Raw genomic sequence first — 14,426 nt, 5'->3', positions numbered from 1 at the left:
TTTTTTGTTGCATATTATCTGATTGAGTAATAACTAGTATTATAGTATGTTAAAATGTGAGGAAGCATCAGATTCACAGCATTAAAAATGATTTTATTTCATAGTTTTCACACAGTAGGTCAGTAAATACATGTTTCTTTGCTTCAAACATTAAATGCATGGTGTCCAGCTGAGGGGACATTTTTGTAACTCCATGAAAAATAGTTTCATAGAGAAATTTCAATCGCATTGTTTTTTCATGCCTAAAGAGGAATAAAAACATTCAGGGAAAAAAAATCTTTATTTCAGTAATCATAATTCATGCATGAAAGGGTTAAAACTCAGGTACCAATATTAACCCTTTCATGCATGAATTGTGAGAACCTTAGTCAAGATTTTTTTTTTCTTCAGTGTTTTTATTCCTCCTTAGGCATGAAAAAAACAATGCGATCGAGTTTTTTTTTTTTCTATGGAGTTACAAAAATATCCATGCATTTAATTTTTTAAGTAAAGAAACGTGTTTAAAACCCAATATCAGAAAGTGATATGAAAACAATGAAATAAAAACATTTTTGATGCTGCTGATCTGATGTCTTCTCAGATTTTAACATATTCTAATGCTAGTAATTACTCACTTCATGGAGATAATGTGCAAAAAAAAAAAAAAAAAAACCCTTGTCTAACAAATAACAATTGATTTACACTCAAACATGTTACTACATGTCTTACTAACATCAAAACCCACTAATACACAAGAGAACAACTGGAGAATAACTGTCCACTATGCATGAAACGGTTAATTAATTATTGGATAAAAAAAAAAAGATAAGACTTAAGTACCAATATTAACCTTTTCATGCATAGTGGTCACTACAGTGGACAGTTCTTCTCCAGCTGTTCTCTTGTATATTCATGGGTTTTGTTGTTTTAGTTCCATATCAGCCAACACAGTGGACACTTACGCACCATCCCATACACAGCAGTTCATACCATTACTGTAACTTTCCTGCTCTTAATAAACCTGATCTGCAGTAACATATTTGAGTGTACAATAACTGCTAATTGTTATTAGACTGTAATTCAGTTTTTTTTTTGTTATTGCATATTATCTGAGTATTATAGTATGTGAAAATGTGAGAAAACATCAGATTAGCAGCATTAAACATATTTTTTTTTTATAGTTTTCTACACAGTATGTCAGTATATGCATGTTTCTTTGCTTCAAAAATAAAATTCTTAATCTGTTCTGTCATTTGTACATGCAACTTGTGCTGCTACTCATTCTGTTTGTGTGCTGCCTCTTGGCCAGGTCGTTACTGTGAATGAGAATCAGTTCTCAACTAACTTACCTGATTAAATAAAGGTTAAATAAATAAACGCATTGTGTCCAGCTGAGTGGACGTTTTTGTAATTCCATGAAAAGTAGGTGCATAAAACAAAATTCAATCACATTGTTTAGTTTTATTTGTGCCTAAAGACAAATAGTCAGGAAAAAAAAAAAATCTTAAGGTTCTCGTAATTCATGCATGACAGGGTTAATTTTAAAAAAATAAGACTTAAGGCATATATCAGAATCCTTTTGAAATAAAGGTAGAAAGGTACGAAAATATCAACAAATTACTATTGTTGCTAGTAGATTAAATTAGGACCAAAACAGAATGTACATAAGCTACATAACTACTTTATTTAAAACAAGGTTATTACATTTAATGAAATGTATAAAATGACACAAATATGTTACAGATCTTATTCGCAATGTACAGTATACGCAAGATATCAAATAACCAACAGACTCTGAAGGCAACATGAGCATTAGCACTAAGTTTGAGGTTGGCTCGGTTTGTGGATGTAACTGTGCAACCAGTCATCTCCACTGTATCTTCACATAGTAGCACTTCAGGGGGTTATTTTAGTCATACATACAGTTTTAAATTCACACTCAAAGAGAATATGAAACATGTTACACAATTATCATATTGGTTCAGTTTTATTTGTCAAATACAGTGTAAAAATCTTTACTGAATAGACAAACCAACACTGTCATTAGGAAAGGTAAAAAAAAACAAACAAACATATTAAAACATGAATATCTCTCTAAACAAGCTGTGTGGAAATCCAGGATTAAATCAAAGTAAAGTATGATAGAAACAAATTCTGGCTTTCCACATATAATTAACTACTAGTGCGGCCTCATCAATTCATACCAAAATGGTGACAGTGAATACACAACATGAATAGAATAGAAATGAGGAAACAGAAATGACGAAGACAGTTACATTCCATGTCTCAGGACGTGGCGTTCCAGTTCTGAACGGTTATCAAGGCTTCGCCCACAAAGTTCACATGTAAACAGTTTTTCTTCAGTAGATGGTGAGCACAGGGCTTTGACTTGTGCCTTTGTGTCAGCGAAGTCACCTGAAATATAAGATAGACCAGTATTACTCAGATTGACATAAATTTTTACATTTCCCGTTTGTCCAGGTGACTTTCCATTGTGTACAACCAATTTAAAGACATTATGTCTCAAATTTCATCTCACTCAACTTGTAATGGACTTATCAGTAATTTCTCTGTATTGTTTTAGTAACATACTTTATATTTATTAAGTTATTTATGCCAAGTCTACCCTGTGCAACTTCTGTGCTCCACATTTAAAAATCAATAAACCACATAAGGCAGTGGTTCCCAACCTTTTTTGGCTCGTGACCCCATTTTAACATCACAAATTTCTGGCGACCCCAGACATTCAAAACAAAGAAATTTTTTGATAAAAATAATTTGTTTTTGATCATGTAATAGTTGGCTATACTATGTTGCAAATAAACGTTAATTTTAGATGACATTTAGTCTATATAATGTATATTATTATGGATGGAGGCAGAAAAGCCAGGTGTAGATTACTGCACAAAGTAAGAATTTTATTTTCCTTGGTCAGGATATGTACAGTCAGTCCAGCTTGGATTTACAAGGCTGACAATTAATACTGAACAAACAAGAACTCAAACTATTAATTATGAAAGAGCTGCAGCATCTTAAACCGACCACAATGAACATTTGAAAGATAAACTGAACCACAGTGCTTCAGTTTCAGCTTCAGTTTGTCATGTCTTTTATGTACTGTGACTGTCTCTCAACTCACCATATAAATTTTATTAGTTAGTTTTTATTTTTATTTTGATCAATTACTAGAAATTTCAGGTGACTCCATTGAAATTCCAGGCGACCCCACGTGGGGTCCCGACCCCAAGGTTGAAAAACACTGACATAAGGTGTAAAGTATGTGTGTAAATAAACTACTGTTAGACTTTTACTAATAGTAACATAAAATTAAATCATCCCTTCCAACTGTTTATATGGCAACAAAGGTCATCTACAATTATTTCAGTGTTGTAACAGCTCTGGTATCAAGAATAAATTAATCAAATCCTCACCTCCTTATCTCATCTTTTACTGTGAACAACTTAAAGTCACAACTTAATCTATTTTTCAGTGTTTTGGGAAACTTATTAACTTAAAGTAAATTTAGTAAGGATGTTTTCACATTACATAAGGGCTGAAACACACAGAAGTGCTGTTAAAGGCTGGGCACTGTGTTAAAATAATTCAATTGTGAAAAATGCCGAAATTGCAAAATTGAGATTATTTCTCTACCAACATTAAAACAACTCTGGTTTGCTTTTAGTAATAAATTACTAATGAATATTTCTTATGTCATACGTGGAATATAGTGTTGGTACAGAGAGGGTATTTTTTAAAATCAAGCTCTGTCTTCAGTTCAGTCAATTAGAAATCGAGAAAACAATAAAAATAAAAACCAGGATATAATTTTGCACAGTTCTTTGATTCTGATTTGAACTGATAAAGCACTTTGTGACTGTCTGTGAAAAGTGCTCTATAAATAAAATTTACTTACTTACTTACTTACTAGTCTGTACCCAATACTCATATTGCCGTCTATCTTGAGGTTATAATTTCCAAGTAATTTTTTTAAATCACAAAACGTGTAGCTCCTATGATTTGGATATTGCACTTAATCCGTACTGGATTTCACCAATATTTGGTTAAATTGTTGAGGCATAGTTTAAAATAATACCACATAGCTGTTCTCAACTGTGTATTCAATCACATCAACTGAATCATGTTATTATATTTAATGTGATTTAATGAGATTTAATGTGATTTAGTGTCTTACCTTCTGGCACAGATTTGTTTTCTTCTTCCTTTACTCCATCTTCCCCTCCGTTTTGCTGATCAGTGCATCCATTCTCTGCATCGTCACTTAGTAGGTCATCATCTGTATCCTCAACACGATCACTATGACTGATCTCTGTAAAATGATGAAGATGTGGCATTTCCTCCTTGAGATATTCATTCTCAAGTACTGGCATTTCCCCGTATGCATCCATCAGTTTATCACCATTAGCTTGGCTTTGCGTTTGTTCTTTATCAGAGTTTGTAACAGAGACACCTGAGCTTCCCTTGTCTGGTTGCATGTAATGGTTTATAAGTTGCATTGATGAACAGGCAGGAACTATAAAACTCTTGAGGGTTAAAGTGACGCTGGTCTTGTCTAGATTTAGACCATTATCCTCAACTACAGCCTTTATCTTCTGCTCGGTCTTTTTATTCTGAACTGGCTTCTTCTCTACCTTCAATCCGCTGCCACCGTTATCCAGTAAAAAGATGTCATGCAGTACATCATCTTCCATCTTAGCCTCAATGCTCTGGCTTCCATCTTGAAGTGTCTTGATATGCATCTTGTTCTTTTCATCCAGTTCACCATGATTCGATGAGCTCTTGTCTGCTGCCTCATCTTTTGGTTGCACTGCGTCATCCTCACTGCCTCTCAATTTGGGTTGATCTTGATCCTCGTTCATCTGCATGTCTTTCATTGGATCACTTAAATCCTCACATTCTGCAATTTGTATGCCTTCCGTTTTTTTAGTGTGTGTAATCCCTCTGATCGCTGCTCTTTCCGGCATCTCTTTGACTGCAGTAATTTGTTTGGCATCATCTTCATGTTGGAGCTTTAATACACAGCTTTCTGAGTAACTTTCTTTTTCACAATATGAGTGCTCAATTTGTACTATATTTTTCTCCTCTGTGCCTTTTTGTAGCTCATTACATGCTGTAACAAACTCTGTGTCTGTTTCCAAGTTGCACAGGAGTTCTTCCTCTTCTTCTTCTTCTGGTGGCCTGCTGATCTGTGCCGATAGCATGTCAAGACTGACCTGCCCCACAAGCTCATGGTTCCTCACAACCTACAGGTATAAAAAAAGAAAGCCATCAAAGTACATCGCTATATAAACTAAGTCGAACTCAGTATGTATTCATTTAGGCTGGATTGAAGCAATGATCATGTTTAGAACACACATTTCTATACATTTATTTCAATTTGGACATGGAAGCATTTTGATATTTATTAAATGCCATTCATTTGGGTTTAAATAAGCAAACTTCAATCAGTTTCTTTTTTGCTTTGAAGAGACATTACTTTTTTTCAAACTCTGTGACAGAACTCTACTTTATGTTAAATTTTATAATGTAGTATTAAACTGATTGGAACTCATCTATGACTAAATAATGAATGACCTTTGGTGCAGCAACACAGATGGATGTTCCTTCTTCAGATTCCAGTAATGTCAGAGAGGATAACCAATTAATCATTTGGATGGGAAGAATTCTACTGATGCATTGTGAGCGGCTTAAATGAGGAGTCCTCACCTGATGCTTATCACACAGGTGCGCCTCCAAGTCATTCAGTCGAGAGCAGTCGAAGTAGCACAGCCGACACCTGAACGGTTTGATGTCATCGTGCCTCATCATGTGCAAACGCAGGTTTTCAGCACTGGCGCTTGTGAAAGTGCACTTGTGACAGCGGAACACAATGCCTTGAAGGTAACGCGACAACTTTGGGCGACGCACCTGTATTGGCATAACACGTTCCTCTGAAAAACAAAGGAAACAAAGACACTGAACCAACCATGTCCGGTAAGGACAGAAGTTGATGGGAAATCTGAATCCTGTCAAACATCTAACCTACCACGATGTAAGATGATATGATCGATCATGTTGTTCTTGTTCTTGGATTGGTACAGACAGAACGGGCAGCGGAGGTCCTTCTGATGAGTTGGTCCGGACTGGAAGGTACTGTGACCCGTCTCCATATGCATTTCCAAGTTTTTTCTAAATGCAAGCAGGCAAATTAAAAGACAAAAATAGGTAAAAATGTTCAGAGACACATTTTCGCAAATGGCAGAAAGGCAACGTGGTAAACTTTCCTTACATATTCCCATTTTAATGTGAAAACACGTATTTTTATTCAGTGTGTGCTTCATCGATTGTTTTGCGATTACAAGATTTTTTTCTCTCCTCAGATATTCAGTTTTACTCAACAAGATGCGTTAAGATACCCAGATAACACTCAGATAACTTCTACTCAAATGTCAGAGCAACAGTGGAAGGTTCTAGACCTATCTGGAACCTAGCAATGACACAGAGCTAACAATGTGCGGAGATGAGTCTGGATATGCAAAACTATGTGCTGACCACAACTTTGTGAAAGATATTTTTTGTTTTGTTTGCTGTTAAACAGTATTTTTGAAGGACTGTTTTATGAACAGCAGCTGTTTATGTCAGATTGTATATTTACTGAGTGTTAAGTGCACTGTTTTGAACAAGCAAATAAATAAGGGTTACAGAGAGGCTGAAGTGTATTCATAATGTTAAAAAAAGAGGAAATTAAACTTACCTTAAGCTAGTGAAAAAGTTGCAGTCCTTACATCTGATGATCTTCTTTCCGTGGCGGTGTAGGTAGTGTCGTCGCATACTAGACAGATGTTCTGAGTTGAAATTGCACAACTCACAGTTAAGAGGGGCAGTTTCAGGCAGCTGGGCTTCTTGCAGGCTTGCTTTTGATGAGGACCCAATCTGAGCCATCAAGTGGTAGTGGTTCAACTGCCGCTGCACGTCTGGGGGCTCCGAGTACAAGGCATCTGTGGAGGTAAAACCAAACAGAACCGTCAATATTAACTCTGATTCTTATGCTCAATCAGTTTAGGCTTTATACAATCTAAAGACCATGACATTACCTTTAGTTTCTTCATCGCTTTCAGGTAAGTTAATTTCTTCAGATACATCAGGTGGATCCTCGTTGTAACTCTGCGTGTTCTCCTCATCCTGAATGCTAGTGTTGGAAGACCCCTCAATAGCATCTGTGCATTTAACAGAAATGCAAAGACAAAGTGGAATGACATTTCAACACATAACCAGTGATGAGGGAAAACAGATAACATGAAATTTGCTGTCATGGTAACCCTGAAGTCTGACATGTTATTGTCCACTACAATGGCTTAACCCACCTATATGTTTTTTGATCAAATGGCTTTTCCACAGGCCCATGACTGTTGTCCGATATGAACAGATACTACACATGAAAGGCCTCTGAGTTCCAGATTTGTAGATGAGATAATTTTCAATTCTGTTGACACAAGAGGAAAAAGATGAGCATATATATATATATATATTTATATATCGCATTTAGCATATATGTTAGACCACCTACGAAGAGTGTGTGCAAAGGATGTTAAACGTATGTTATTTATTTAAATTAACATTGTATTCTTTAGCCAATAGTAGCAGTGCTTTATTTTCCTTCTGTATCGTAGATAAGATTTAGTGTGATTTCCGTTTCATGCAGCCTATTATTTCTGTTTCAATGTGTATAAAGGTCCCTCAATCCAAATGGACCCAACATAAAATCATTGCACTTAAATCAAAAGAAATTTTTATGGTGCTATAGTTGTAATTCATCCTTACTCATGCTTTGCTGAGGTAGACAGGTTGTCCAGTTTCTTGATGGCTGCTAAAGCTGCATGGCTGCGTTCATGCGAGCGTAATCCTTTTAGTGACATGAAAGACCGCTTACATAGTTTGCAAGTGTTTTTATCATCACTTGTTTCCACTTCTGGTTGTTCCAGTTCAGTGGCTGTTAAACATAATGATGGAGGACTTGCTGGTAAAGTGGACTCCACAGTGGAGGTCTCCAAGGGTTTCAAATTCCTCTGGACAAACTCCTCCACAGTTTCCAGTGTTGGAAGTTTCTCTTGCATGGTTAACTGAAGACAAAAACATAGAAATTATTAGTAATAACTTTAGACTTAAAAGAAGAAATGTCCACATGAGCCGAGTCAACGTACCTTAACACTCGCAGCCTCTGGTACTACTGTAGTGACTGTCGCGGCTGTCATCTTTGCAGCGTTTGCCTTCTTGTTCTTCCGTGCTCTGTGGCGATCCAAGTGCAGATGCAGATTTCTGATCCCATTAATTTTTTTCTGGCAGTGGTCACATCTGAAAACTCCTGTGTTCTTCTGTGATCTTTGCGCCAACACTGTGAAGTCTAATATATACTGTGAACGGTGAAAAGTACTATAATGGGCAATAAGCTGCTTAGGTGATTTAAAGAATAATTTTGGGCACTCCTTACATTCAACTTGGGCACCATTCTCAGATTCATCTTCTAGCTTTTTTTTGCCTCTATATCGGTCATACTTCTGTAGCAACTTGCACACAGTATGTAAATCCAATTTGTGTTTTTTTCTGTAGTGACTATGCAAGTACCTTCGACGCACTGCTTTGTAAGAACACATGTGGCACTTGTACTGTGCGTCTTGTATTGCAGGTGTGGTTGTCTCCGGAGTATTTTCTGGGTTGTCCTTTACACCATGTACCAGATTTATATTCTTGTGAATAGGGTAGTAAACTGGCATAAAAAAATTGAAAAAGGCAGACTTTCCATGTCTTTGAGTGTAATGGGTTCCCAGCTGCTTTCGGATCAAGGTTGAATAAGTGCACAGGGAACAGCTGTACATGAAATTACTTGATTTGGCCAACGCTGATTTTTTCTTTTTCGAAAGGCCAGACCCCAACACTGAGCTGTGATCTTTAGACAAGGCTGGTTGCTCAGTTTCAGCAGAATGTTCAGAGGTCACTGGTGCACCATGCTTATGTTCTCTCTCACGGTGGAGTTTCAGTTTCTTCACTGAAGGATGAATCTGTGGACATTTTTTACACTGATACCCTCTCTCATTGTCTCCTTTCCCTAAATTACACCCAACCAAATCAGATGCAAGTATTTCAACTTTTCGAAGTTTTTCACCTTTGGCTACAACACCAGGATGCTTCATTTGGAGGTGGGTGAGTGTTCCGTGACAACTTGCATTTAAATAGGAACAGCGTAGACACTTGTACATTAATTTCTTGGCGCATTCTTCCACTGTGCTAGACACCCCAGAAGTGTGTTCTAGCTCTTGAGTTTGAGAATGGTTTGGAGAGCTTAGTGCTGGCTTTTTGGGCTTCTGGCCATACATCGGTGCATAGTATTTAAGGAAGGTCTCCTTTCCATGTTTCTTTGTATAATGGATTCCAAGACGTGTTGCTGTTATAAAGGAGCAGGGACAAAGGACACACTTGTATTCATTATGCTGAACATCTGAAGCAGCGTTCAACACCAATTCTTGAGTGCTGTGAGATGGTGGTCTGTCATTTACAACCAAAGGTTTAGGAGTTAATTTGAGTTTAATTTTGAGTGGCATCTTTTTGTGATTTTTCTCATTGTGTTTGTCTAGCATATCCTGCGATGAAAAGATGTGTGAACACTTCTTACACCTGTAGCCACTAAACCTCAACATGTCATCAGGAGCAGTCATCTTCGCATTGTTTAAATGCACATTGTCCACATAGAGACTGTCTGCCTTAGCTTCAAGGCCAGGATGTTTCATTTGGATGTGAGTGAGAACTCCTTGATAGCGTGTGTTCACATAGGCACAGTGCAGGCATTTAAAAATGTGCACACGTGTGTTATTCTCCACCTGCTGTTCGTTTACTATCTCCTCACTGGATTGTGGGTGTTTCATCCCACAGTGAACGATCAGACCGTGCTGGGAGTGAAAGCTTGCAGAACAGTGAGAGCACTGGAACACTCCTGTCTCCTCATGAGATGAAGCCGGTGAATTATCAAATTCAAGCGGCACTTGATAAGTCTCAAACTTGTAATACTCATCACTGTCTTCCAGCTGCATGTTTGCAGTTTGCTCTTTGCTGCAGATGACATCCAGGACAGAGCCATCTTCTTTGACAGACCAGGGATGAATGGCACGGTAGTGAGATGTGATGCTTGACACAGAGGTACCTCTAAATGAACATGCTCTGCACGAATATATCTTGCAGTCTTTCTGTGCAGATCTTTGAAATTGTAAGCTGCTGCCTGGGTCATCACTGTCATGCTGACCATCATTCTGCTTTGTTTTCAGGTTTTTCTTTTTAGAGGAACACATTTTGGGATCAACATATAACTGAAAAATGTATTCTAGGCTTCGGTTAAGTTTGAAGTGTTTTTCTCCAAAGTGCTCCTGGAGTTGTACAGGCTCTTTAGAAGAGAACACACACATGTCACAGTGATACCCCGGCTGTAAAGACCCCTGTTGACAGCACAGATTTAAAACATCTCCAGCAGAGTATTTTGTTTTGTGGATTTTATACAAATGCCTCCGTAAAAGATAGACATGTTGAGTAGCATAAGCACAGTTTGGGCACTGAAGTGTCCTCTGTGTCTTTGAAACTGAAGTTGAAAATGGAAAAGATCTGAGAGACTTCTTTGATGTTTTCTTTTGATTCCCTTTTCTTCCATGGTAAGTTTTCTGTACCTTTTCAAGAACATCTGTGCTATGCAGACGTATTTGTTTTGATGTTATCTTAAAGCCACGATGCACTTTGAAGTAGTGTTGCCTTACTCGACTTGTGTCATGATGTCTATAGTTGCAAAAGTGACAGAAACACAAATCCTTGTCACTGTCCTTGATAATAGGAAGTGGTAGACCAGAGGAAAAAAAAGGGTCCTTGGGTTGACTCTTAGATTTTTTAATTTCATCTCGGATCAAGGCTGTGTGCTTGATAACGTTTTCACGGACGCCATGCAGGTTTGAATGAACTTTGTTTTGATGGTTCAGTATGCCTTGTACAGTAAGATTTCCATAGTTGCAAACCTGGCAGTAAAACAAGTCTAGTGCGCATGCATACGGGTTTGATTTTGTCATTGATTTCTCTGGTCTATTAGATCCTTCACAGTAAAGTTCTTTTTGATAATTGGCCTCAGCTTCACTTTGATGTTTGTCGCTCTGTACATCACCACTATACTGACAGATGTCTACCATATTTTTTACAGTGTGTCCTGCATATCCAGTGTGTTTTGTGTTACAATGATTGATTACACGTTTTACACTGACATTTGAATAATCACAAATGTTGCAGTGAAACATATTCTGTGAACTGGATGATATGAGGTCCGTATCAGTCAACATTTTCTGGTTATGTTCAAGCAGTGACTTTCTTACTCTAGTTTTACCTTCTACACATTCCACCCTATTGGATTTGGGAAACTCTGAATTTGCCTTTGAAGCTACCTGTGGTTGCTTAGGATTTACCGGAGATGATGAAATCTTCTTTTGTGGGCTCTCAGGTTTGTTTTTGCTTTCACTGAAAAAACGCATGATGTCTTTTGGAGGTGTACATTTATCTTTTAAAGCAACAGTGTCCACTGGCCTCAGCTGGCCTGAAGTAGGTGATGCAACACAGACTGATTGTTTGATTTTATCTAGTGTGATTTCTTCATCTGGGTGGGTTTTTTTGTAGTGGACATGTAAGACAACAACTGACTTATGGCTGAACGTGCAGTTGTTGCACTGATACATGATGTTATCTGCTTCTCTGGGTGTGGGATGTTGAGTTAAAGATGTATTCTTGTCTTCCTTGCCTGGTGCAGGTGTAGAAATTCCCACTGATCTTTTTGGACTGTATTTTTCAGGGCTACTGAGCTCAGCTGATCGTCTAGCAGAAGAATATCTGCAGTACATCAATGGATTCTCCACTTTATATGTTGGGTGCATTTCCTCGTGATGCTTTTTTAGCATCTTCAGTGCACCAAAGGTAAAAAGACACACAAAACACTTAAAAACCAATTTCAAGTCACACGTTTTCATTGTCAGGACATTCTGGGCCTCTGGATGATCTTTTGCGTAGTGTTTGGTGAGGTCAGTCACACACAAAAACTCAACTGGACACTCCAGACAACGGAAGGTAGCACTGTGGTCACTTGGCTCCTTAATGTAGTCCCAGTTATATCTTATGTAAGGGTGGTTGTTCATATAATGGGTACACATGCGCTTAATGTCTGCATCACTATAGTCACAGTGTTTACAAAAGTGAGATGTTGAACCTTCTGCATCTCTATTAACAAGATCACCCTTCACTTCCATTTCATCTTCACTAACCTCAAATGTTAAATTTTTAATTGTAGTCTCTGGGACTTTAATTGCTACTTTTTCTATCTTTGCTTGTTTTGCAGGACAACTTGTGAAACTTTCTTTAATGGTCCTCTTGCCAGGATTGGGAGTAACAATCTGTTCAACAGGCTTTGGGTGAGTAACATCAGCACTAAAAAGTTGATCATTTAGCAAGAACTGATTAGAGGTACCTCTGGTATCAATATCAATTGACTTTGCTGTGACTGTAAACACACCACTACTGTGTGGTTTGGAGTTCGAAGAAGATTCTTCCAAAATTAAGGTTCCTTTGGAGTTATCCACAGATGCTGGGTTGTCCTCCAGGAATTTCACATTTGATCCAGATAATGGTGCAAAGTATTTGGTGATGGTTTGTGATGGTTTCTTGTATATTTTTAGATTCTTTGTTGAGATCACAGTGCATTTTGTTTTTGTGTGAGAAACTCCTTTTGCTTTTCCATCTTCCTTGAGCTGATTTGATTTGGGACATTCTTTCTTGTGTTCTGTAAAAAATGTCCAGTCACTGTGCTTAAAGTTACAGTCCTGACATGAATAAGGAGTCCCAGTGCCTTTTAAACCAGTATATTTCAGCGCAGAATCCACATCAGAACCATGCACTTTGGTGAGGTGATCAAAAAGGTAGGGCCTGGATTTAAAGATGAGTACACACTGGGAGCACTGGAAAGTCTGGACTGGTGATTCTTGTGTGGCAGTTTGATTTTGCATCATGGTATCAGAACTGGCAAAATGCAATGACTCTGGGTGGGCAAGAGACAAATATATTTAGGTTCAGTTAGGCTAATTTGATGTGGTAAGTAACACAGTCATGGATTTTTGAATGCATCTTTGAAATCAGCTGCAAATGTAGTCAGAATTACCCACTAAAATGCTTAAAACTAGTTAAATTGTTATCTAAAAGTAACCAAAAATCCTGTTTGTTTAATTACATTTATTAGACGTTCCTTTAATACTGGGTGCTAGAACATTTTAACTGCAGCTCTAACAAACAGCTGAAAATTATAAGGTTTTTCTAAAAAAAAAAAAAAAAAAAATTAACTGGCAACAAACTGAGAAGTACTGGTTCAAACCACAGCAAAGAAAACTACTCAGGTTTTTTGGTTTAACTTTTAGCGAGGCTGAACAGGAAGAAAAAAAAGTAGTCCAAATTCCTCCCCTAACACTAATATAACAATAGCACGAAGTGTTTATTCAGAACCATTAACTTTATCAAAGTAGGAAATAAACACATCTTACCAGTGCACTCGGTTCCAATTTAGACCTTCACGAAGGTAGATAACCACAAGATGAGGTTTATGAAGCTATGTTTTGACTCATGGCTGTTGATACCGTGCAGACCGCCATTTTTCCCGCGGCAACACTCCTCCGTGTTTTTTCTGTTTCCGCTCTGACAACAAAGCACCCTTACTGTCACGTGACCCGTCAAAATAAAGTTAATTGAAAATATGTGGATGGATTCTTTCAACAGGTTATACTGCTGCCGCGTCACAAATGACACTATCGATGTTTTCTTTTTATTATTACACCATTTAAAACAAAAATGAAGGCTATATTGGGTAAACTACCCCCCTATCTCCGTTGTCAGTGTCTCCTCCACGGGCGGAAGTAACTCCCTCTCATCACATCAGCTCCTCCCCAGAAGCTTCACATTCTACTCACAACTGGGAAAAACAGATTTTTCCTACACTGGACTGGACCTAGGTGATGGAACAATTGCAAAAGTCACTTCAGCTTCAGCATTTCATTACCCTGGATGAAAACTGCTATTCTTAAACTTTTTTTTAAATTTTATTTATTTATTTATTTATTTTAGCTGTTTATTTTGTCTTAATTGTATGTAAGTTTACTGATGTGCCTCTTGGTCAGGTCTCCCTCAAAAAAGAGGATTTATCTTAAGGGACTTCCTGGTTAAATAAATAAATAGATTTTACTACTATTACTACACGTTGCAACATTTGATAAACATATTATAACATGAATTCTCCTCCTTTTAAATTTATTTGACTACGTAACGTATCAAATTGTAAGTCAGGACATAATACATATGTAGCTGAAAAAGTACTTGGATATAAATGATACATCGGTTATCAT

At 37.4% G+C, this 14,426-nt stretch overlaps 1 protein-coding gene across 6 annotated transcripts; it reads right to left on the bottom strand.

Moving 5' to 3' along the window:
- Window positions 1-1,643: 1,643 nt before the first annotated feature.
- On the bottom strand, window positions 1,644-13,690 carry LOC115425893 (zinc finger protein 462-like). 6 transcript variants are annotated; one of them, XM_030143745.1, is made up of 11 exons: window positions 13,572-13,690; window positions 8,178-13,075; window positions 7,798-8,096; window positions 7,341-7,459; window positions 7,071-7,193; window positions 6,731-6,974; window positions 6,023-6,165; window positions 5,704-5,927; window positions 4,621-5,240; window positions 4,172-4,584; window positions 1,644-2,394 (listed from the first exon to the last, which is right to left on the bottom strand). In XM_030143745.1, exons 2-11 carry the CDS (start codon window positions 13,044-13,046, stop codon window positions 2,252-2,254), a joined length of 7,197 nt encoding a protein of 2,398 aa, XP_029999605.1. In that variant the 5' UTR covers window positions 13,047-13,075; window positions 13,572-13,690; the 3' UTR covers window positions 1,644-2,251. The 6 variants fall into 6 exon arrangements, with proteins under 6 accessions (XP_029999605.1, XP_029999607.1, XP_029999606.1 ...); XM_030143747.1 differs by having other exon boundaries at window positions 4,172-4,306; window positions 4,682-5,240; XM_030143746.1 differs by having other exon boundaries at window positions 4,172-5,240; window positions 8,178-11,116; window positions 11,183-13,075.
- Window positions 13,691-14,426: the final 736 nt, after the last annotated feature.

The sequence above is a fragment of the Sphaeramia orbicularis genome, chromosome 9 (assembly GCF_902148855.1).
Source record: "Sphaeramia orbicularis chromosome 9, fSphaOr1.1, whole genome shotgun sequence".
Lineage (NCBI taxonomy): Eukaryota > Metazoa > Chordata > Actinopteri > Kurtiformes > Apogonidae > Sphaeramia > Sphaeramia orbicularis.
Note: the sequence above shows the minus strand (reverse complement) of the source record. Positions and strands in the feature narration are given on the sequence as shown.

Bases quoted from the DNA above. Each gene is read 5' to 3' on its own strand.
- LOC115425893 (XM_030143744.1), bottom strand. From the start codon at position 13,046: ATGATGCAAAATCAAACTGCCACACAAGAATCACCAGTCCAGACTTTC. The intron at 5,928-6,022 runs GTAGGTTAGATG...TTTGTTTTTCAG, and splicing joins TCATATCATCTTACATCGTG to AGGAACGTGTTATGCCAATA. The intron at 5,241-5,703 runs GTGAGGACTCCT...TTATACCTGTAG, and splicing joins ACCTGTGTGATAAGCATCAG to GTTGTGAGGAACCATGAGCT.